Source organism: Eptatretus burgeri, chromosome 7, assembly GCF_056783735.1.
Source record: "Eptatretus burgeri isolate ZD-2024b chromosome 7, Ebu_testis_v1, whole genome shotgun sequence".
Taxonomy (NCBI): domain Eukaryota; kingdom Metazoa; phylum Chordata; class Myxini; order Myxiniformes; family Myxinidae; genus Eptatretus; species Eptatretus burgeri.
The window spans coordinates 24,720,292-24,745,291 of NC_140967.1; the positions used below are offsets into that span (position 1 = coordinate 24,720,292).

The following is a 25,000-nucleotide window of genomic DNA, read 5'->3' on the forward strand; positions in this document are numbered from 1 at the left end:
AGTCATGAAGATGCCAAACATTTTTGATACCAGCTGAAATGAAGTTTTGTGAAAAACAATGGCTTTTGGGAACATTGGGAAAGAGTAGGTTGAGGAATAGAGGTTCTCCCACAAACATTTTAATATCATACAAATCCCTCTGGCGGGTCACCACTACTGCTTGCCAAGCATTCAACAGACTCTGGTAAAACAGAGGAAGGTGAGACGTGTCAATCTTTTTTGATTCAATTAGGAACAACTCAAGGCCGTAGCCGAGCAATCCAGCTTGTCTCAATATTCGTTGTGCTATGGGGCACCAGGGCAGTTTTTCCACATTGACCACACGTTGTATCGACCTCAGTCGAAAGGCAGTCAGACGACACTTTACGTCAATGAGCCCTTGGCCACCATCACACAAGTGGCGACAGAGTAAATCTGACCGCAACCAATGATGACCATTCCAAAAAAAAAGTTTACCAGTATCTGTTGAATCTCTTTCAGCAAGATATCTGGTGGCTGTAAACATGAATTTGTGCCACAAGACAGAGGTAACTAAGGTATTAATAATTAGTATACGACCTCTGAAAGACATTTGCGGAATGAACCTTTTCCATTTGTTAAGACGTTTGGTTACGTGATCTACCACTCCTTCCCAGTTAATAAGGGAGTACTGATGAGGGCCAAGATAAACACCTAAGTATTTCACCCCCTCTCTCGCCCACCTTAGATCTTTCGGAAGAGACTGAGGTGGCACTAAGGGAAGCCCACCGGATGTACATTGAGCTGAGGACACCCACAGAGCTCGACTCTTTTGCCAATTACACTGCAAATGTGAAGCAAGATGAAACCTACGTAAAGATCTGAGAAGAGTGGTTAAATCCTGATCATTTATAATTACTACACAGACATCATCAGCATATGCAGACACCACGATAGGGTGTTCTTCTGGAGATGGTACAAAGCCAGAAAGAGAGTTCCAAAGATTAATTATTAGTGGCTCAAGAGAAAGGCTAAACAGTAAACCTGACAATGAACAGCCTTGCCGAACACCCCTCTGAACCTGAATGGGTGAACAGAGACCATCGTTTACCCCACACAAACTCGATATATTGTTATATAACAACTTAACAAAACCAATGAACCTTTCACCCAGGCCAAACTTTTGCAACACTTGAAACATATAAATGTGATCAATACTGTCAAAGGCTTTTTTGACATCAAGGAAAATCAAACCAACCCCCTCTTCCTCTTTAAGGCCATAATCAATCAAATCTCTAATTTAAAAAATGTTATCAGAGATTGATCTCCCTGGAACACAGTAGCTCTGGTCAGGGTGAACGAGAGTCCCGATGACAAGTTTTAGCCGATTGGCCAACAATTTGGAAAAGAGTTCGTAGTCAGAACACAGTAATGAAATGGGGCGCCAGCTCTTTATTTGATGGAGATCGTCGCTTTTTGGGAGAAGACAAACCACCGCTCTTTGACAGCTGAGAGGCAGTATGCCAGAATGTAAACTTTCTTGCAGAACCAACAGCACTTCTGGACCTAAGATGTCCCAAAAAAATGTAAAAAATTCCACTGGAAGTCCGTCGATTCCAGGGGCTTTTCCGCGTTCAAAACTATTCAGAGCCATGCTGAGTTCCTCCAGGGTAAGCAGCTTTTCAAGAGCTTGATGCTTACCACAACTCAAAAAAGGAACATGATTTGTCATCTCATCAACACAAACCTTACACACAGATTCTTTCGCAAAAAAATCAGAAAAATAATTTTTCACAAGTCTTTTGAGATCACTTTCATTTTGTCATATTCCCTTTAGCATCTAACAAGGAGAAAATCTGCCTTTGGGATTTCTTAGCCCCTTCTAACTGGAAAAAAACTTTTATTTGGGGTGTCAGAAAACTTCACATTTTGGATTCTAACTGAGTCTAACTGACATCCCCATTACTTTTTCATGAATGAATTCTCTTAGATAAGCTCTTTTCCCTAATAATAACCGAAGTTTCCTGTCATTTTGAGCTTTAGCTAAGTCTTCCTCAAACTGCAAAATTTCAGTTTCCAAGAGTGAAACAGCAATATTATTCTTACTCGTGGAAAAGGACTTATAACGTTGAAAGAAAACACGAATTTGAGCTTTCGCGTTGTCCCACCATAACTGGATAGAAGAATAAGAAGGTTTACTTTGGATAGGTTTTTCCCAAAAACTACGAAAAGCATCAGTAAAAAAACAATCCTCTAACGGGCTGGTATTAAAGGTCCAATACACACTTTTATGAGTTAACTGAGAAGAGGATAAACCAAGCACTTCCAGGTGATGATCAGAAAAAGTAGAAGGAAAGATGTTACAAGACACGAGTACGTTTCTAAAAGTGGAGTTAATATACCATCTATCCAGCCTTGCAAGTGTTAGCCCGTTAGCACACCGGCACCATGTATACTGAGATGCTGTCCAGTGCTGCATACGCCTAGCATCGAGTAGACCAAGTGATGAAAAAACAAGATATGTCTTTATGAGATTCAGGATGTGGTTCTGGTGTGTTTCTCTCCAAATTAGGTTCAAACGTGCAATTGAAATCTCCTCCGATACAAATACAATGATCAAATACTAAAGCATGAAGATAATTAGCCAGATGTGTGAAAAACTCTTTACGAGCCCCGCTCTCACGAGGAGCATAAACATTAAGTAAGGTGAGGTGAAAACCTTGATACACCAACTGTAATGATGCTGTGTCCTTTAACTATTTCAAGAAAACTATACGAGTCAAGAACAAAACCTGGACGAAGCAAAAAAGCAACACCCACCGAGACAGAAGACAGATTGCTAAAGAAACAAAGCCCCTTGTTAAGGCAGAGCCAGTCAGACTGTGAAATCTGTTATGTGTGTTTCTTGCAACAAACAGACATCCACATGTTTCTGAAGCAACAAGTTTTTAACTTGGATCCGACGCAAATGGTTAGCACCACCCCCATTCATGTTTAAGGTGCCAAAAAGCACTTCCTTCCTTTTCATCCCATATCAGTGGGGTTTGGCAGCTGCTAAGAACATTCTAACCCTGCTTTGTAATAAATTTCCTGTCTGTTAATTTGTGGTTTTGTTATTTCACAATCTTAAGAATTCCTAATTATATACTTTGTGGTCTGCATGAAGGAAAGCAAGTCAGGAAAGCATTGATGAATGATGACATTCCACTGCCTAAACGTCTCATTCAGAAAGGATACAATAACCTGGGGAGATATCTGTAAATGATCAGATCATGACTGTGACAGATCAGTCACCTCCATGTCATCATCATCTGAAGCAGAGAGCCCAGATAACCTTCCACGAGGTTCGTAAATATCACCCTGGACCTTTACGAACTCGTTTACAGACACGTCTAAGAGGGGTACCGAGTGACGTACGGTGGTACTTTGAGAGTCCTGTTTAACACTTTCATCAACATGAGATGGGGCCTCGAGTCCATTATCTTGTACAACTACATCGGGCACCTCTACCGGCGCCTCACAAACTGTATTTTGATCATTTGTTGGGGTAGAAACATCGAATGGAGCCTCAACACTATTTTGGTCCGTCTCATGAAAAACTATCGCTAATACCTTCCTACATTCTACACACCCTTCAGCAACACCAAGAGACACTTTACCGCTATCTGAAGGGCCCGGACCACACTGTACACTTTGAAGTACATTTTCGTTATCGGAAACCATTTCATCCATTTTTTCATTCCCATGAGGTTCTTCAGTTACCGGAACAACCGTATCCAGTACGACCACCATGGGAGCATGAGTGGGGTGACGAGGAGCAGACGTTCTACGTTTTTTTGACACATTAACAAAATCATCCATACCGTCCTCACTATGTAAGGGAACCGTTTCAGCGGGAACGTTGGATTCACTGGGCATCACACCTCCCTCACCATACAAGGTTGTGGGTCGTTAACTGTTTTACAGTCTAACTCAACGTGTCCTGATTCCCCACACTTCAAACAAGAAGCTTTCGAACAAAATATTTTGAAATGCCCAAAGGCTCCACAAAGAAAACATGTTAAAGTCGCTGACGAAGCAGACACATGGGAATCAAAGTTATCGATTTTAATCTTAAAAGAAACCTTTAAAACCGTATCCCTCCCCACAGTCCGTCAGCACCATGTAAAGTTTCCACGAAAAGCCCATCACGTGCTTTGCTTGGTCATGGCGGCACCCGAGGGGGATCATCGAGATTTTTGACACAATTTTTCCGTAACGAGACAAAACAGACACAAGTTGTTCATTTGACATGAAAGGAGGAAGGTTAGAGACGATTATTTTCATTGCCGGGACGTCCATCGGGGAGGCCATAATAAAGTGACCACTCTGTGTGGTTAACCCGTAACTCACGACATCGTGAACAAAACATACATCGGAAACGAACACCATGACCTTCTGATTCATGAGTGATGCAGCACGTACATGCTCAATACTGATAACGTCTCCAACTGCTAAAACAATCTCTTCAGTCAGAACCCCGTCAGGGGGGACACAAACTAAAGCATGCTTATGAGTTAGTACTTCAAAAGCAGCATATTGCTGCGAGTTAGCCACCGCCATGTTATAAAGACGCGACGCTCGACGTCTTCCTCACTTAGGAAGAGGAAGTTAACAATGCACTCCTACTTTCCCGAACTTTACGAAAGAGGGTGCTAACTAAACAAAATAAGGAAAGGCAAGCAAAATAAAAACCAAAATAAAGCAGGTTTAAAGTGAAAGGCTTTTAAAATAATGAATGGACGAGCAGGGAACCGCCTAAAAACCAACGATACCCTTACCAACGCCGCAATGTGTTCTCGTGTTCTCGTTCTCTCTCTCTCTCTCGTTCTCTCTCTCTCTCTCTCTCTCTCTCTCTCTCTCTCTCTCTCTCTCTCTCTCTCTCTCTCTCTCTCTCTCTCTCTCTCTCTCTCTCTCTCTCTCTCTCTCTCTCTCTCTCTCTCTCTCTCTCTCTCTCTCTCTCTCTCTCTCTCTCTCTCTCTCTCTCTCTCTCTCTCTCTCTCTCTCTCTCTCTCTCTCTCTCTCTCTCTCTCTCTCCCTCCCTCCCTCCCTCCCTCCCTCCCTCCTCAGAAAGGAAACACAGGGGAACCTTACAAGTACGAAACGAGAGAAAGGAGAAAGGAGAAAGGAGAAAGGAGAAAGGAGAAAGGAGAAAGGAGAAAGGAGAAAGGAGAAAGGAGAAAGGAGAAAGGAGAAAGGAGAAAGGAGAAAGGAGAAAGGAGAAAGGAGAAAGGAGAAAGGAGAAAGGAGAAAGGAGAAAAGGAGAGAGAGAGAGAGAGAGAGAGAGAGAGAGAGAGAGAGAGAGAGAGAGAGAGAGAGAGAGAGAGAGAGAGAGAGAGAGAGAGAGAGAGAGAGGTTTGTTTGCAGAGGGCAGCAAGTTTTGCTCTTGGATTTTTCTGTATTTTGCTCCATTCATATATGCCTGGTGTTGGCCTAATGGTTGGGGTGGTGGGCTTGGGATCATAAGATCCTGAGTTCAAATCCCATTTGGCTGTTGAATTAATACCAGGTGGAGTTGACTCTGCCTGTCATCCTTCTGAGGTCAGTAAAATGAGTGCGAGCTTGCTGGTATCCTAAGTTGGAGTGGTGACCCATCCAGGATTGTGCCCAATAGCCAAGGAGCCTGCTTAAGCAGCACCAACACTCTGCACAGAGTATGGTCCCAATGGATGGATGGATTTTCCCTTCTATGCTTACAAGTGCCCTAGGACCTGCTGATTAAAAACATCCCCAATAACATGATGCTGCTACCACCATGTTTCAGAGTAGGGATGGTGTTCTTTGGTTGATGTGCTGTGTTGGGTTTGTGCCAAACGTAATGTTTTGCCTTTAGGCCAAAATGTTCCATCTTGGTTTCATTAGACTACAAAAAATTTTGCCATGTGGCTTCAGAAGCTCTGGAGTGTTTTTTTGGATACCTCAAATGGGACTCAAAGTGGGCTTTTTGAGTAATGGCTTCCTTCTTGCCACCCTACTGGACAGGCCAGACTTGTAGAGAGCTTGGGATATTGTTGTCACATGCACACAGTGACTAGTCTTTGCCATAAAGGCCGGTAGCTCTTTCAAAGTTGCCATTGGCCTTTTGATGGCCTCTATGATCAGTTTCCTCCTTGCTTGGTCATCCAGTTTGGAGGAGCGGCCTGATCTTGGCAGGGTCTTGGTGGTACCATATGCCTTCCACTACTTAATGATTGCCTTAACTGTGCTCCAAGGAATATTCAAGGCCTTTGAAATATTTTTCTACCCATCCCCTGATCTGTGCCTTTCCACAACTTTATTGGGGATGAAGCTCCTTGGTGTTCATGGTTGAGTCTTTGCTATGAAATGGACTACCCAGCAGAGGAAACCGACAGGAACAGCTGATTTTATCCTGAAATAATCAGAATCACTGCAATTTAACTCAGGTGGAGGAAAATTAACTTGGTGTGTGATTTTGAAGGTGATTGGTTACACCTGAGCTAATTTACAATTGTTATTATAAGGGGGGTGGTCACTTATCCAACCAAGATATTCTAGTTTTGTATTTTTAAATTAATTTTCTGAAATTTGTTGAATTTGTTTTTCACTTGGAAGTTGTGGGTTACGATGTGTAAATAAAGATGGAAAAAGTCTGATTTCATGGAATTTAATTTCTCAGCTACAAAGCAACAAAAGGTGAAAATTTTTAAATGAGGTGTACACTTTCTCTCGGCATTGTACTGTATATACCACTAGCACCTCTTAAATGGAATTGTGAGAATGAACTAATTTTCCACACCAGCACTTTCAGCAAGGTCTCTGACCAACAATGGATACCTGCCACACACCCACCTGTTCAGGTACCTATTATACAGTTCATATTGTCTCCAAACTGTTGCTGGGATGAAGGCTATCAATATTAAATATGCATTCCCACTCAGTTGCAATCTGTGAAAACCCAGAACTGCCCACTGCATAAAATCATCAGCTGAATAACAGTCCCAATGAGTCTGTAAAGCCTTTAGAAGTTTTCCATTAGCAATTTGCCAGCCCGCTCTTTGTGGAAAGGAAACAATCCACCGATATGTTTCTGACTCCCTGGCCATAATCAGGGTGAAGTGGATTCCTCCCAGGTTAGTACACAGTGCAAACATACATACAAACATGCATATATAAAACACACACACACACACACACACCTTTTCCTTCTGAATTAAAAGTGGAACATGCTGTGGCAGGTTGGCTGAATGAACATTGCTACACACACCATACCTTTATCCTTCTTAACTCAAATTGGAACATGCTGTGGCAGGTTGGCTGAACGAACACTGCTGGGAAGAGCTTGGTACTTGGCTCAACCTGTGGTGATGTTGGAGGAACAATATCATTTGTTCTTTTTAATCGATTAATTGCAAGATGAAAACTATTCATACAGGGTATTCCGTATTTAACACCATGATTTTAACTTTATTATAAACAAACTAATGATGATAAAAAGAAAAACTGGTGTTCCTATACAGAGGAAAGTCCAAACTTTGTTTTAATTTACTTTTTTTGTAAACGTATGACACGTTTATATGGAAAACACCACAACGGATGCAGGTTGAACGTGCAGCAGAAAACAAAACTTGTCAATTCAGTCATGGAGACAAAGTCAATGGTCACAATATAGATGAAGTTCAGAAGGAGATCGATACCACACGTGCTCGAAAACTGTAAATGCATCCATTAGTTTGTTCATTAATTTCAGAAAACAAAATGTATGATCTCACTGAATGCCATTGCCAACTGACTGCACACCGAATAGATTTATGGAGTTTACATCGTCCACCAGACCAGGTGTCGTCCACCAGACGGCGGTCTCCTTGGGTTAACCTGAGGCGGTCCCTTCGGGTGAGTGCCTGGAATGTCCTATCCCTAAGAGAGGATGATCACCTGTCTCTGTTATCATCTGAGCTCAAGCGTTTGGACATCGGGATTGCAGCTCTCTCTGAGGTTCGGAGACCGGATTGCGGCGAGATAATGGTGGGTGGTTACACCTACTATTGGTCTGGTCGCTCTGATGGTTACCATACCCAAGGAGTTGCTGTAGCTGTGTCCAATAAGCTGACCCCAATGATAATTGAGGTAACACCGGTCAACGAGCGTATTATGAGATTAAGGATTCGTCACTCCTTAGGTGTCATTTCCCTGGTCTCTGTTTATGCTCCGACTGAAGCGAGTGATCTCACCGTGAAGGATGCATTCTACGCCACACTCGAGTCTGTGGTTGATCAGTGCCCCAGACGAGATACACTTCTAGTCTTGGGGGATTTCAATGCATCGACTGGAACTGATAGGGATGGTTATGAGGTGTGTGTTGGTCCCCATGGGTCAGGAACTATGAACCAGAATAGCACTAAGTTCCTTGACTTTGCAAGAAGTCATGGACTTAGGGTGGCTGGTTCATGGTTTCAGCACCCACAAGCTCATCGCTGGACTTGGTATTCCAACGCTGGCGGTGTGGCAAAGGAGATTGACCATGTCCTCATTGACGGTCATTGGAGGATGATCCAGAACTGCAGGGTCTACCGGAATGCTCAGTTCCTCAATACTGACCACAGGCTTGTTGTAGCAACTCTAAAGCTGCACCTTAAATCCTGGAGAATGGTACCATCCCAGCCTCGGCTGGATGTTGCCAAGCTCAGGGATGAGAGAGTAGCTGAAGAGTTTGCGAACAGGCTGAGTGGACACTTGGGGGGTCTGGGTGCTTTGGGGGGTCCTGAAGAGTTGTGGAGCGCCTTCAAGACCACCGTCCTTGATGTTGCTGGTGGATGCCTTGGAGCTCACCGCAGGGCAAAGAAGAATTTTGTCTCTCAAGGGACACTGGATACCATTGACCAGAGTCGCAGGGCCAGGCTGAATGGCAGAGTTGAGCTGTTCAGGGAGCTGAGGCGTAAAACTGTACGTGCACTGAGGGTGGACAAGGAGGCCTATGTGCGAGGAATTCTGTGAGGTGGTAGAGCATCACCTGTGGACAGGTGATTCTCATCCCGCTTACAGGGAAATTCGCGCATTACGTTCATCCAAGCCCATCCCTCGGAGCACTGCAGTTCGAGCAGAGAGTGGTAGGCTCTTGACAGAGGAGTCTGAGGTGAAGGCCCGCTGGGCCGGTTACTTTGAGCGGTTGTACCAGGCTGATCCCCCAGCTGTCGAGTTGGACGTCAAGGGTGTTACAATCCCTGTTGCTGACCCTCGAATCAACTGTGGTCCACCTTCACTTGTGGAAACACGGGCTGTGGTGAACCAGTTGAAACGGGGCAAAGCTCCAGGGATCTGTGGCATCCATGCCGAACTTCTCAAGGCTGGGGGAAATTCTGCACTCGTGTCGTTGCATGCAGTTTTGTGCTCTGCCTGGAACACAGGTATCATCCCAACTGACTGGATAAAGAGAAAGTTCATTGCTGGAGGTTCAATGTAAAATTTAAACTACAGGACAAAATCAGATAGTTTATCATTTGAAAAGTTATGTTCTATATGCTCCAAAGCAATAATGTTTTTGTACTTGGTGAGATTAAGATTCTAGATTGCAAAAGTTCCGCATAGAAAAGCCAAATAATTCCCAACAGACGGAGTCATAACCAGCTTTAACCAAATGTATCCGAGCAGTATGTTCAGTTGAAAAATGACTTTAGCAATAATGAGCAACGTTTCTGAAAACAAATTCAGAACTGAAGTGAGGTGAATATTTAACATAATTGTGATGCGCTGCATCTGAAATAAAATGAATTGAGTTACAGTGTGGAAGGAGACACCTGGTAGAATGTGTTGAGGTCTTTGCAATTGGCTGAGAAGGTCAATAGTCCAGTGGACACATCAGCCAAACACTTAATCTCAAGCCCACTGTTGTTACGACCTTGGCCTGGTCCTAACACTTCTCCAGCCCACATGACGAAGCAGTTGCTGCGTTTGATGCTGCACACACAAACAGGAACAGCAAATGGTTTAAACAATGCACCTGTATAAGTGGGTCGTGTCGAGGATTTCTCATCCAGTCAATCCCCAATGTGGTTGATTTTGGAAATATTCTTACTGAGTGGGAAAACCATATGCTTGCAAGGCAACAAGTAGATGTCGATTCCATTGATTAAATAGATCATTCAATTGGTCCAAAGATACTGCCACCTCATGGGGTCGCTGAGTTATTTAACCGCCGCAAAATTAAATTAAATAAAGTTTATTTTTGCAATCATGGAATTCCTTTCACTTATGGACCATGCAGATCCAGAGTGTGATGGGTTAAATTATACAAAATGAAATCGTTGTCCAACTGCAAGGACGTAAAATCACTTGGCCATTCTCTTGTTGCAGCACAATAAAAGGTCATTTAAATCAACACCGATAACACTTGATAGCCAACAATTCCAAATTGTCTTTGGGCTCTGCCTGACCCTTGATTCACAATTCACAACACAAAGATCATCAATGAAAACTTCATTCTTCTCTCACATTTATTCAAACATCACCCCATCTACCACACCCTACGGACACAGCCTGCATCAGGACTGACTTGGCCAATTCAATCTGACACTTGGTTAATCCCTAGTCAATGGAAATAGTAGTTTCCAGCAAATGTTAAAAAACAGGCAACATATTGTTTGATATTGTTATGGGTTCAGTGGGTCGCAGTCACGTCAGGAGTTTCTCGGACTCACTTCCCGGCCGATGACCGATAACTACACAGCACGACAAGTTGATAAGCAACCACAGACACCGTCTGAGATGCTTAATTGAGATAGGGTCCAGCGTCCAAATCTCGCTTTACCTTCCTGAGAAATGAATCACCCCAGATAAGGACTGTGCTTCCCAACGTCCCACTGCTGTCAATCTAGAACGGCCAAGCGATACCATAAGCGTAACGTTGGCTAATCTCTGACCATAATGAAACAGCAGGGTGGAACTCCCTGTCACTAGTACACACTATGGTCAAATCAATTGAAAGAGACAATCAAGCAGTTTAGAAAATGGAATATAAAAGGTTTAGTTACGGCACATATATACAAGGCAAAACAGTGTCACAAGAGAAAAGATCTTATCTCTTAGCACATAAGCCCTCTTAGTCAGTCATCTTATCACAATTTTTACACACACAGGTGCCTCAAAAATTCTGGGAAAGGGACAGAAGGAAGATTGATAGACAAAGGAGCAAAGTAGGTGGGTATGGTGTCAACCTCAGCCTTACCTGTACATGAGCCGGATGGCCCACATGGTAAGGAACAGGGTGCGTGGTGCGGGTAAGTGAGAAATGCAGGTGAGATGTGTGGTGTGTTCGATTGCATGTAGTGCAAGTCCTGAAAAGAACTGTTGAGGACTCGGTTGACATTTGGCAAAACCAGGTCGAGTCAATGAGGTGTGTGCGATGGCAGGTGCAAAGATGAACGATGCATGTGTAAGACACGTATGGAGAGGAGTTAGCTCTGAAGAGACTCACTGCTGATGCTTCAGAGTTTGTGCTGGTTTTTCAGAAAGTCACCATGGGAGGTATTGTCAGTGAGGTAACTGTGCCTGGCAGCCTGCGTCTCCATGCCCATTCCGTTTGACACTTTCAGTGACCGCTCCACTGCATTCGTCGAGTACGGCGGAAGCATGGCCCACCTCAGACTCTCCACTCCATCACTACCTCTGCTCGACTGACCAACTAACTCTGAACTCCAAGAAATGCTTTTGCTGAACTTCTCCACTGAGTTGTCTCGAACTGAACTGAACTCGGAAATGACACTTGCATATGACGCTCCAAACTCAAAGAACTTCAGAACTCAACAGAACTGCAAACTGCTCTGCCAGGCTTCTTATCACCGTGGCACCTGTTGCCTCTCAGATCTCCCTTTGGTGATCCGACCACTCCGATTGGCTGATGCGCTGTGATCCAGCCATTGTGATTGGTTGCAGGAATGTGGTGGGCAGAACTGCTGGTAGCTCGATGTCATGGAAAAGGACTAAGCAAGCGGAAAGGGGTGTACAACGTGTTTGACGTCCATGTGAACGGCCAGCCGTGCCTGCATTTGCTGCGCGAACATGGTGTGTTGGGTTCGGTGTATGCCACTGAAGTGTTGCTGGATATATTCATGTGGTTTGTGGCATGGTTTGGGGAGTGAATGTTGTACGTGGTTGTAATCTGCAAAATGTTGAGATGCGATTCACAATGGAGTTTGAGAATGAGGTATGAGAATGGAGTTTGAGAATAAGGTATGAGTACGGAGTTGGAGAACGAGGAAGAGAACAATGGGGATAGTTAAAACTACATTCACAATGCATCTTTTGCTTCCAATGATATGATATCACTGATATGAGGGGAAGGGTAATTTAGTGACACAAATTTACTGCAGAAATAACTACACAAGGGAACCCTAATGTGTCGGATGTGTCTCCTCGGAGCGGAGGGGGGTGATGGGGGGGGGGGGGTTATCAAACGTAGCAATATAATTTAGGTTTTAATATATATGTGGAAAATATCCTGTTCTTGTGTGATCGAAATCTCAAGTGAAACGTTTTCCTGCATTGAAAAATGTCATCTTATTTTTATTTAGTCTCATGCCTGCTTAATGTGGTCTTTTGGGGAAGCCATAAGCCATACCAAACTAAATATAAGCCATAACATAAAACCCACCTTTCATGCACCTTCCCCTTGTCATCACCTAAGGTCACAGTGACAGTTCGCACTCGCTCCATGTCAAACGCTTGCTTGTGCTGATGGAAGTCTGGTGTAACCCAGCCAATCCACACATTGCTTAGCTCTTGTCCAGGAAATATTCTCACCGAGTAGGAATACTGCATGAGATAAAAGCATGCAAATACATGAACAATCATATACACTTGGCTCCAATTGTATGTAATCACTCACCATTGTCTGAATAAATTGTACAATGTAATCATAAGACTTTGTGAAGTATAATAAAGGAAACGTGAATACTTCAGAAGCAAACTATAATGGCACTCGGTGGAGCCGCCAGGGTGAACAGTGTATGTTTTGTATCCCACTGATAGGCCAGAACTTCATCCGGACCTTAACCAAAATCTAATCGGCTTGTTGTTGTCACCTACATAACGCATCCACCAATTTTTGTCATAACCCGTCCACATCTTTTTGAGATATGCTGCTCATAGACAAACACTCAGAAAAACAGAGGTGAAAACATAACCTTCGTCCACCTTCGGTGGTGGAGGTTACAATTAATGGGCTGTAGAGGATTACAACCAGTGGTTACTTTTATTTCCTTTCGGGAAGAGAAATAAGGACTCAGATAATGGAACTATGTAAACCTTTTCCTAATGATTGTTTATCAATGATGTGATGAAATTATATTCAGTACTCCACTCCTAAGTAAAGGTAAACTGATAATGTAAAGAATTTTGCTTGTGCTGTATCACTATTCATATGAAATCACCCTTGCAGTTGCTTTCATTATATTATGATAGAAACACAAGGTGGTGGGAAAGGGGGACAAGGTGGAGGTTCCAACTTCATGCAGTTCATTTTTGAGACAAAAGACAAACGCTTGCTGAATGGTAAATGCCTGGCATATCTCAATACAGTATTGAATTGTTAATACGAAGTCAATGGTATGAACACATTGCACAACATTTCGAAAGATATCAGGTGTAATATTGCACTATTCCTCATTGTGAGTGAGTTCAGGTTCAATAGTTCATTGTGGTGCGTGTGCTCTGCCAAAGAGGTAACATCCCAGAGTGATCCAAATGCTTTAAGTCAACATTCTGGATGTGAAACTCATAATTAATGTTGTCCTCAAACCATTGCCTCAGAGAAATAAGGGAAATGTATTCACATAGTGAGCATCATGGTGTAATGTTTTAGTCTTCTCATTTCCTTAAATTAGCTTGCATCTTTGCCTGAAGCTGAAAAATGTTTTGATTGTTGATAGATACTTAATCATGCTGTACCCCTTCCATGGCACATCGTCAAAAGAATCAGTACTTTTCCACTTGCATACCATGTGGGACTTCAGAGCCACATCAATCTCATCGCGCTCAGGTGAGATCACTTCCTCAGTTAGGCGTGTGTGACCTCTCCGGGAAGTCTTTCCCATTGACCTGAAAAATAACACGATGAACAGATTTTTTTTCTCACTATAAACCAAAAAGATGATTATTTGCTGATATGCTGCCACATACAGATGACCTCTAATTTACAATGAACTTAAATAAACACTGCTGGTTATATTTTCGATAATCTAATTCTTCATTAAGTAAAACATTGTCCAATATATCATAAAAAAATAACGTCATGGTGAACTACTAAAAATCTCTATTATAATACCAAGCTTGCACAGTAAAAACTCGGCTCGCCGTCACATGATCCCTATGAAATTGCTGTGGTACTTAGCGGACATGCCGACAATGTTTGGGAAGTCTTGGCGTTCCATAGTACCACTTACATTTTGCACAATGCGTATTTTTGTCATTCCCCGTGTACGGTCTGTCGTCTGCTACCAGCTATGTTGTACTGCTATCCCGTGCATGTGTACGGGTATCGCTAGTATGTATGTATGTATGTATATATATATATATATATATATATATATATATATATATATATATATATATATATATATATATATATATATATATATATATATATATATATATATATATATATATATATATATATATATATATATATATATATATATGCCTTTCTCTACCTTCCACGTCTGACCTAGAGTCTGGACCATTCATGCCAATGTATGCATACCCAAATGTGCTGCAGAAACAACACACCACCCACTCGAGAAAAAAGAATGCAGAAACTTCGACAAGGTGCAAAACCCAAAGAGAAAGAAAGCAGGTTAGTGAATGGTTAGAGCCATATTGTATTCATTAAAGTCGTGTCAGCCACTTCCAATCAGTATGCTGCACCTCCCAAGCTCTTATCCATGTGCAAGCTCATAAAACGGAAGAACATAGGCCAATGATAACGTAAGCTTCCTCTACCTCAAAATGCATCTCCAGCATGCATGCATAAATCAAGAAAATACAACTTACTATTTGTTTTCACAAGTAATTTTAAAACCACAATTCAGGTTATATCCATCAACTTAAACTTAAAGTGTATTTTTAATAAGCTAAAAAGAATGAATAAAAAGAAACACAAGGTAATGTCATACTCACAATCTTATGACTTTAAAATTCCAGAATGCATTCACATATTGGATGAAATGAACAGAATGTTGATGCTCACCACCATGGGAAGCAAAAATCTGAGATTTGGGGAAATTAGTCCTTCATTGGAGCAAATCGACACTAACTTTCACAAGTAAGACTAGTTCTTCATTTGGCAGCACGCATTGACATGCACAAAACAAAACACACACTTCATAGCATGTCGGATGCGAACAAGACATTTAATACTGCCTTGTGGATTCAACATGACAAGTCCAGAAAGGACGTGTAACCTGTTCTTTTTTGTAAACAATACCACCTGCAAACCTTGAGAGTTGACAGCATAAGAGATGAACTTTCAACTGGTCCCACAGATTAATTTAGGTTTTTCGAACATATTCTGATAGATGAGGAATATTTCATTAACAAGTACATATATAACTAGAATGGCACTTGCAGAGCACATTGTCTTGTCTCGAACGTTCATTCTGAACAAAAATCCTTCCGATAAAAAAGGCATCGTAAACTGAAAACGTTACTATTACGGTCCACATACCCAGGTCATCCATGCACCCTATTTTGTCACAGAGTTTCTTGGCATGGATTATAAACGTCATAAAGTTAATTCTTCACTCACATCGGGTCATAGATCAGATATATGAAGTTTCAGAGAAGAATTTCAATTCAACCAATTATGGCTGGAATACCACTTCTCCAATGACATCATCGTTATCACCCTATTTACTCCACAGGGAGTTGATGACATATGCCAAGTTTGAGTTTTTTTTAGTTGAGCGGTTTTGGAGAAAATGATGACCAAATTTTTTCCTTTAATCTGACATGACTGCCATACCATGTTACCAGAAGGTAGCCTTTGCTGCAGGAAATGTGTGGAAATGGAACAACTGTAATATGGATAGTTTCAAGGATCAGATAGCCACATTGCTCGAGGAAACGGAGTGTGAAAAAAATTGCAGACAAAGTTGGATAGGCTTGTGCAGGGAGTATGTAGAGGAGATTGGCCATGGTCAGGTCAGGTATGGGAGCATGCGCCGGAGCAGCACATCGCTGTGTCCACTTTCCACTGGTACTCCAGGGGCCTCTGTCTGGCCAATCTCCAGGCAGATGCCTGGTCCATCCCCATCTCCTTGAGATGCCGATCAACCTGCTGCAACCACGAGACATGTGGTCAGCTCATTGACTTCCTCCACTCACGAGGCTCCCTCGCTGAGAGAATCTGGTGAGCAGGATCAGTATCAGGAAAATGAGCCACATGTCTATACAGCCGCAGCTGATGCTCACAAACTATGCAGGTAACAAATCTCATTTGAGTCTCTCTCAGTAACCGCTTGTTGGACACAAAGTTCGACCAGTAACAGCCAAGGATTCTCCAGAGATTTGGTACCAATGGAATGAAGTCTCCATCTCAGATCCTTGGTCAGAGTCAGTCTCACATCCATAGAGAAAGACTGGAAGCACCAAGGACCTAAAGACTCAGACTTTTGTCCTCCCACATAGGTACCAACAGTGCCACATCCCATAATCCAGTGAATTCATGACTTCCCAGGCCCAATCAAGACATCTATTGACCTCTGGTTTACAGCCAGCAGAGACGTGAATATCACTGCAAAGGAAAGTGAATCTCTCCGTGACATCAATATCCTCACACAAACAGGTACAGACAAGATAGCAGCATGTAAGATGTCATTGAAAGCCTGGATCTTAGTTTTGACACAGGAAACACATAATTCCAAGTGGCTCCGACTAATCATTCAGCACCTCAAGGCCCCCCAAAAGGATATCTAGAGTTTCCCCAAAGATGACTGCATCATCTGTGAAATCAAGGTCAGATATCTTGACATTCCCAAACAATGCACCGCAGCTTGATCTCTCCGACGTTCTCACCAGAATCCAGTCCATACAAGTGCTGAAAAGTGTGGGGGCCAGTACACACCCCTGACAAATTCCAATAACAACTGGAAATAAGTCAGATATGGTATCACCACATCTCACAGCACTCTCAGTACCAGCACAAAGTTCAGACATCACATTAATCCATTTTGGTGGCACCCTACGAAGACCAAGAATCTTCCAGAGGGCATCCTGATTCAATGAGTCAAACAATTTGCAGAGATCAACATGGCCTGCAAGCAGCCCCTGCCGAAACTCTTGTCTGCGTTCGATGAGGACCCAAAGAGCAAGGATATCGTCAATCGTTGACCTCTTTGGTGTAAAATCTGACTACTCTGGATGCTGGTGCTCAAGCAGATGGTGGCGAACTCAATCAATAATTATCTGAGCAAAGACCTTCCCAGCATTGAGAGCAGCGTCACCCCTCGGTAGTTGTTGCAGTCCTGGCGATCACCTTCCCCTTTCCAGATCGGGCCAACAAGGCCCCTCTTCCAATCAGTTGGGATGATGCCTGTGTTCCAGGCAGAGCACAGAACTGCATGCAATAACACGAGTACAGTATTTCCACGAGCCTTGAGAATTTCAGCATGGATGCCACAGATCCCAGGAGCTTTACCCCATTTCAACCGGTTCACCGCAGCCTGTGTCTCCACAAACGAAGGAGGATCAAAGTTGATCGGAGGGTCAGCAATAGGGATAGTAACACCCCTGACATCCAACTCAACAGCTGGTGGGTCAGACTGGTATATGCAGTATATGTATATATTTATGCATACATACAAACATCTATCTATATCTATATCTATATCTATATCTATATCTATATCTATATCTATATCTATATCTATATCTATATCTATATCTATATCTATATCTATATCTATATCTATATCTATATCTATATCTATATCTATATCTCTCTCACTCTCACTCTCACTCTCACTCTCACTCTCACTCTCACTCTCACTCTCACTCTCACTCTCACTCTCACTCTCACTCTCACTCTCACTCTCACTCTCACTCTCACTCTCACTCTCACTCTCACTCTCACACACACACACACACACACACACACACACACACACACACACACACACACACACACACACACACACACACACACACACACACACATACTCCACTCATCCTTTTATATTCTCATTTTATCTTCTTCAGTTACCATACCCACCTCTCCTGACTGCATATATAATGGTTACATCTTCTGGTTATCATATCGATATTATTGGTTATTTCAGTCACTGCCTTTCCAATGCCCACATGGAATGGAGATTCTGAGCAAAATCGATTTGGTTTTAGTGAAATAATCCAAATGATGACCTGCATTTCTCTCACCTTTGTTTCTGTGTTGCTGTTTTTTCCTGGATATAATCTTTTTGGTTATTTGTCTCTGTTCTTCTGGTGTCTCTTTCATTGTAACCTCCACTATTTGCTGAGCGTTGCAGCATTTCAAAGTCTGCATCAATTACTTCAGAGGTCTCACGCCTGTAAAAAGCTGGGGAAGGTGCAGCTAGTGTGATTTTCTTCCTGAAGACCTCATGGCATTGAATTGGCATGCTGAGCCTAAAATAGGCAAGGCGTGTGCTGCCTTGCTCTGAGCCGAATGTACGATGCGACACCTTTAGGCATGGAGGACTGTCGATCGTGCCATCAATTCTTGTGACCTGCGTGAAATAAGCAACAAACAAGATACTTTTTCAGATTATATGCTTCTTGAATTTATTACTTGTCATTTTATGTTATCAAAATATATATGATAATGTTATCACTGCATATTTAAGTTAAACTCACTGTTAACTTCAACTTTAATTCAAAAACTAAAAAGATAATAATCAACAAAATTTTATTCAGAGACAACGCTTCCCCATAAAATGGATTCCTTCTTTAGATAAAAAGTCGTGACGCATGGATGAGCGAGAACATAAAATGGATCAGGACATCACAGAACAAAACTAGAAGGGCATTTGGTAGAGCGCATACCTCCACCACACAATGCCTAATCCAGCATAACATATTGGGCCCCATACATTTTTGAAATATCATGCTCTGTGTCGTTTTTGGCCTAATCTCTCAATGGTGAAGAATCACTTTTAAAATTAAATAACTCTTGTATCCGGATTTGGATCTTCACCAAAATCAAAAAAAAACTGTCCTTGTCATTCACTCAACCAGTCCACAAAGTTTCGTCCGAATCCATCCACAACTTTGTGAGATATGGTACTATATATCATGCTATATCGGTTTAGCCCCCATCTCCCAATGGTGAAGAATCACTTTTAAAATTATCAGATCCGGATCTGGAATTGGATGTTCACCAAAATCAAAACAGTTCGCCCTTGTCACACACCAAATGTGTCCACCAAATTTCATCCGATTCTGTTCACAATTTTTTGAGATATCCTGCACACAAACAGACAGACAAAATAACAAGAAAAAGATGTTGTGCAGAGCATGATACTTGCAAAAATCCAAACCCCTCTCCAAAGGTTCCCATGGATGCATCAAATTGTCCATTTCATTAAGATTAAAATTGACAATCTTAATTAAAGGTCAGGTCAATCGGATGAAAATTGATTATTTTTCAGAATGAAATTTACGATTCTTGAAGTTTGACCCTGAGTTGACCTTTAACCTTTTGACCTCAAAAATAGTTGGTTTCCAAATTCAATGATGCACGATGTAATTGCTGCTTAATTTTCAGGTTAATCAGATGAAAATTTACGATTGTTCAGATAAAATTTGATTTTAGAAGTTTGACCTTGAGTTGACCTTTTGACAACAAGAATAGTTGATTGTCCCAGTTCAGTCATGGATTATGCAAATCCTGTCCAACTTTCAAGTTAATAGGATGTAAATTGATGATTTTTCGGTTCAAAATTGATGATTTTAGATGTTTGCCCTTGAGTTGGTCTTTGACCTTTTGATCTCAAAAATAGTTGGGTTCCCAATTCATGGATGCACTATGCAAATCCTGTTCAAATTTCAAGTCAATCAGATGAAAATGACGATTTTAGAAATTTGACCTGAAGATGACCTTTGACCTCAAAATCAATAGACTTCTCAGTTGAGACTACCTCGACAACTTGGTAAAGTTTCATGATGACCAGCTTAGAATTGTGACCTGTAGACGATTGAAAAACAGACAGACAAACACGAAAAAGACGTCGTGCAGAGCACGATACTTGAAAATCCACCCCCCTCTGCAAAGGTTGCCAGGATACATCAAATTGTCCATTTCATTCAGATTAAAATTGACAATCTTAATCAAAGCTCAGGTCAATCGGATGAAAATTGATTATTTTTCAGAATGAAATTGATTTTTGAAGTTTGACCTTGAATTGACTTTTAACCTTTTGACATCAAAAAATAATTGGTTTCCAAATTCAATGATGCACTATGCAATTTCTGTTTAGTCTTTAAGTTAATCAGATGAAAATTGATGATTTTAGAAGTTTGACCTTGAGTTGACCATTGACCTTTTGACCTCAAAAATAGTTGGTTTCTCAATTCAATGAAGCAATATGCAAATCCTGTTCAAATTTCAAGTCAATTGGATGAAAAATGAGGATTTTAGAAATTCGAGCTTCAGATGATCTTTGATCTTTGACCTCAAAATCAATAGGCTTCTCAGTTGAGACTACCTCTGCAACTTGATAAAGTTTCATGACTATCAGTTTCGAATTGTGACCTGTATGTGATTGATAGACAAACAAATAGAGAGACAAACAGACAGAATAACAAAGTCAACTGACCAATATACTTGAAAAATATTCGATTTTGCAAGTGACAGACAGAAAGGGGTGAAAACATAACCTCCTTCCACCTTCAGGAGTGGTGATTCCCATCATGTGCTGCCTTTTTGGCTGCTGGTTGTATATGTAGTTAGGGGCACGGCTATGCCGCTGACGCAGTGCCCCGATTACCAGCTTACTGGTGGCTCATTTTGCCAACCTCGGAAGGATGACAGGCTGAGTCAACCCCCTGGTGTTAATTCAGTGGAAAACAGGGCTCAAACTCAGGACCCAAGGATCCCAAGCCACCACCCTAACCACGAAGCCAACACCAGGCTGTGTGGTGGTAGAGGTAATAAATAATTCAAACTCACCAACAGCAGAGTTGAGGAATAAAAGAGAGGGAGACTTGGACAAATAGGGGATGTGGGGAAAAATGTGGGGAACAATGTGGGGTTGGGAAGGTCTCATGAAGTTAACGAGATGAATACAGAAGCAAACTCTCAGGAAGGAAAAACTGGAAATTTTGAAAGAAGTGGGTTTGGGAAGGTTAAATGGAGGTAGAACGGACGAAGGTTATAGATGGGGGATTATCTGATATGGAGGGGAAGAAGTGTCTTGAAGAACTGGAGGGAAAGATGAGATTGAATAGAATGTGGAAGTTGCTTCCACAGGTAGGAAAAAAGAGGAACGAATGAGTGGAGGTGTGCAGTGAACCTGGATTTAAGTAGTTTCACCAGAAGTGGATTCCTGGCAGATCACATACACACTGCAGAAACATGGGTGGGGGGGGGGGGACAGAGCATGGAGAGAGCATAGGATACAAACCGCAAATGAGGCGGCAGAAGCTGACAAAGAGACCTCAACCTGTCTGCAATGGGAAAGTGATAGGCCCATCAACTCAGCTTTATCACAAGAGCTGTGGCACAGTGATTTTAAGGCCTTGGTTTCCATGGCGTAAGCTGAGTAAGGTGTGATGCAGAGGTGCCAGCCCAGATTGGAGAGTGGTACTCCATCAAGCTGTCGATGAACAAGCTGCCAAGGGAGGACTTTGACCAATGAAGACTACTCAATCGATGACTGGCTATATTGGCCAACTTATAAGTGTAGTTTGCCAAAGAAGATTATAGCTGATAGTGAAGCCCCTAACATTTGACTGACTGAACTTCTTCAAGATAATTTTTAAGAAAGAAGATGAGAGAGTTTGCTACATGATCCTTTTGGAGAGACAGAGTGAGAGTGTGAGATTTGTCAGGAATGAAAAACATTTCCCAAGTGTTTTACCAACTCATGATTCTATGAAGGACTCCAGAGAGGTAAGAGGCTGCAACTTGCCTTTCTGAAGGATGAGGAATGTCACGGCAGAGGGTGGCGTCATCAACAAATATATTATAAGGGAATTTTCCAGAGAGTCAGAGAGATTGTTGATGATGTTTAGGAGTAGGACTGGGCCCATATCACTGCCTTGGGCACTCCAGCCTTGACAGGGAGAAGACATGAAAGGATAATGTTCAGAGGCACGCGTTGACTACAAGAGTAGAGGAAGTCAGTATACCATGTGGGGATTTGGCCTTGAATGCGATGGGTAGAGTTTGGAGAGCACTGCGGGTTGACAGACTACATTGAATGCTCGAGATATGTCAAGGAAAACAGCCCTGATCTCATGTCTGACATTGAGTGCCTCCATCCAGGGTTGGGAGAGCAGATTGCTTGTAAGCCTTGATGGTGTGCGTTTCTGTCTATGTTGTCGCTGATGACTCACCAACAAGTGATGAAACCTTTCCAGTGGCTGAGGGGGTGTGTTGAATTGGAATTCTCTTGTATGTGACACTTGTGAATGTCTGCTACACTTGTGAATGTCTGCAGCTATAGAGGAACCCAGGTAAGGTTTCAAATAGCACGCAGCTTACCTTGTGTAGCTCTTGTTGATTGCTTTATGCAGCTTTCTTTGGCTGAAAGAACATTGGGTTAAACTTATGAAAATCCTAGCCACATGAGGTAATTTATGAGGTGATAGCTGATTGGTTAGGCCCTCCAATTGTGGGTGAGACACATGATTGGGTCTTGTTATTTGTATGTTAACTGCTATTGGCATTGCATGTCAGTGCATGCTTGGGAGCTTCAGTGGTGGGTGTTTTTGTAAATTTTTGCAGCTGCAGAAGAACCCAGGTTTTGTTTGAAACAGCAAAGGGCTTCCCTTGTATCACTTTTCATGGTTGCTTTATGCAGCTTTCTATCACTGGAAGAGCATGGGGGATAATTTATGGAAATCCTAGCCACCAAGGGTAATTGATTAGGTGTGGGCTGATTGGTTAGTCCCTCCAATAATAATAATATGCTTGGCATTGGCTTCGTGGTTAGGGTGGCGGGCTTGGGATCCTATGGTCCTGAGTTTGAGCCCGTCGGCCGCTGAATTAACACCAGGTCGGGTTGACTCAGCCTGTCATCCTTCCGAGGTTGGCGAAATGAGCATGAGTGTACTGGTAAGAGGGGCGCTGCATCAGCAGCATAGCTGTGTCCCTTACCAATGCTGCAACCAGCAGCCTCAAGGCTACAGACGAGAGTGTGTCCAATAATAATGGGTGAGAGACATGATTGGGTCCTATTATTTATATATCTAATATATAAAGCTCTTTCTCACCACTGACACACACACTCACTCACTCACTGACTCACTCATTCACTCACTGATATGAATGTTTGGTACCTTTGATGTGGGCGAGAAAGCTGAAAATTTTCATACTGATGCAACGAAAAGTCAGTATCCCAGGAAAAACAACAAACTAGCAGAAAATTTTCAGAAACGAAAATATCGACGAATAAAAGGTGGCCAGTACAGACTCTCTCTGCTCACTTAGGGTCATGTATGTGATCCAAGACAATGGATAATGAAAATTGAATGGCTCACAGATTATTGCCATGGCAACAATGGATAAAGAAATTGAATAGCTCACAGTTTATTGCCATGGCAACAATTGATATATTCAGCTGTTTATGCCAAGTCAGTGAGAGCAATTTAGTCATGATTTTTATGTCAAAAGTTATAGGCACGCAACACCTCCCTCAAGAACCAATCAAATGGTTGCCCACAGGTTCCAAATCCAAGCTCGACACATACTCTTGCCTATCCGGCTTATCCACTGTCCAATTGTTTTTACTCTGATTTTCAACGTAGTTCCAATATAATTACTCTGTACTAAACTAGCTCTGGCAAAGAACCAATCCTCATGGATGCATTAACCCCCACTAGGATCACAAATACATAATTGTATGACAAAACACAAGTAAGCACAAAGTCCCATAACAACACTGACTAGAACGGCACTTGGTCGAGCGCATACCTCCGCCATGCTGAACACTGAACAGTTTATGTTTTGCATCCCACTTGGAGGCCGGATCTGGATCCAGCCCTCCAAAATCTAATGGGCTTGTTCTTGTCACATAACCAACTCATCCACCATGTTTCATCGGAATCCGTCCACAACTTTTTGAGATGTGCCCTATTGTTTTTGGCCGTATCCATCAAAGGTGAAGAAGCACAAAAATAATTCTCGTATCTGGATTAGGATCTGGATCTTCACAAAATCTAATCATTTTGTAATTCACACACACACACAACCTGTCCACCAAATTTCGTCTGAATCCATCCATAACTTTTTGAGATATCCTGTTCACGGACGGACAGACAAAAAGACAGAGGTGAAAACATAACCTCCGCCCAGAAATGTATATGTATAATGTATATACATGTGTGTACATCTATAATAATAAATATCAATGTGTGTGTGTGTGTGTCAGTGTGTCTCCTCCATAACTCCAAAACCATGAAACCTATCAGCCGTAAACTGCATTCATACGAAGAAAACCCCAAGCAAGTGCAAGAGTGAAAATTGTGTGTTTGGTTTAATTAAAACACCCCTTTTGAAGATAATTAATGGCCTTATTTAATTATATCATTTATCAGGTGCATCCTCGGTCACCGCTCTCCATGGGTTCTAAAGGCATATCCTGGGTAACCTCTCTTTGGTCTGAAGCCACCATATTTTTTTGGCCTGTCTTGACTTTGAACAGGTCGCAACAATTTCTTCACGATAAAGTTATTTTTTTCACTTTCCTCACTCATATTATTGAATGCCTGTTCATCATAGCTACAAATAACTGGGTACATCGCAATGCTTATAAATGACTGGAGACATCAGCGTTCATTGCTTTCTTTGATTTCTGAA

The 25,000-nt window shown here is 42.1% G+C and overlaps 1 protein-coding gene across 2 annotated transcripts in view; it reads right to left on the reverse strand.

Annotated features, from left to right (window-relative positions):
• Positions 1-25,000, reverse strand: part of LOC147022834 (ryanodine receptor 2-like) — a 717,656-nt gene that overhangs the window by 478,819 nt on the left and 213,837 nt on the right. For both annotated transcript variants that reach the window (XM_085887705.1, XM_085887704.1), the window contains exons 31-35: positions 18,379-18,707; positions 13,947-14,046; positions 12,602-12,762; positions 9,750-9,909; positions 7,228-7,314 (exon numbers count right to left, since the gene is read on the reverse strand). In XM_085887705.1, the coding sequence (XP_085743831.1) occupies positions 7,228-7,314; positions 9,750-9,909; positions 12,602-12,762; positions 13,947-14,046; positions 18,379-18,707 (837 nt within the window). The remainder of the gene's footprint in view (positions 1-7,227; positions 7,315-9,749; positions 9,910-12,601; positions 12,763-13,946; positions 14,047-18,378; positions 18,708-25,000) is intronic.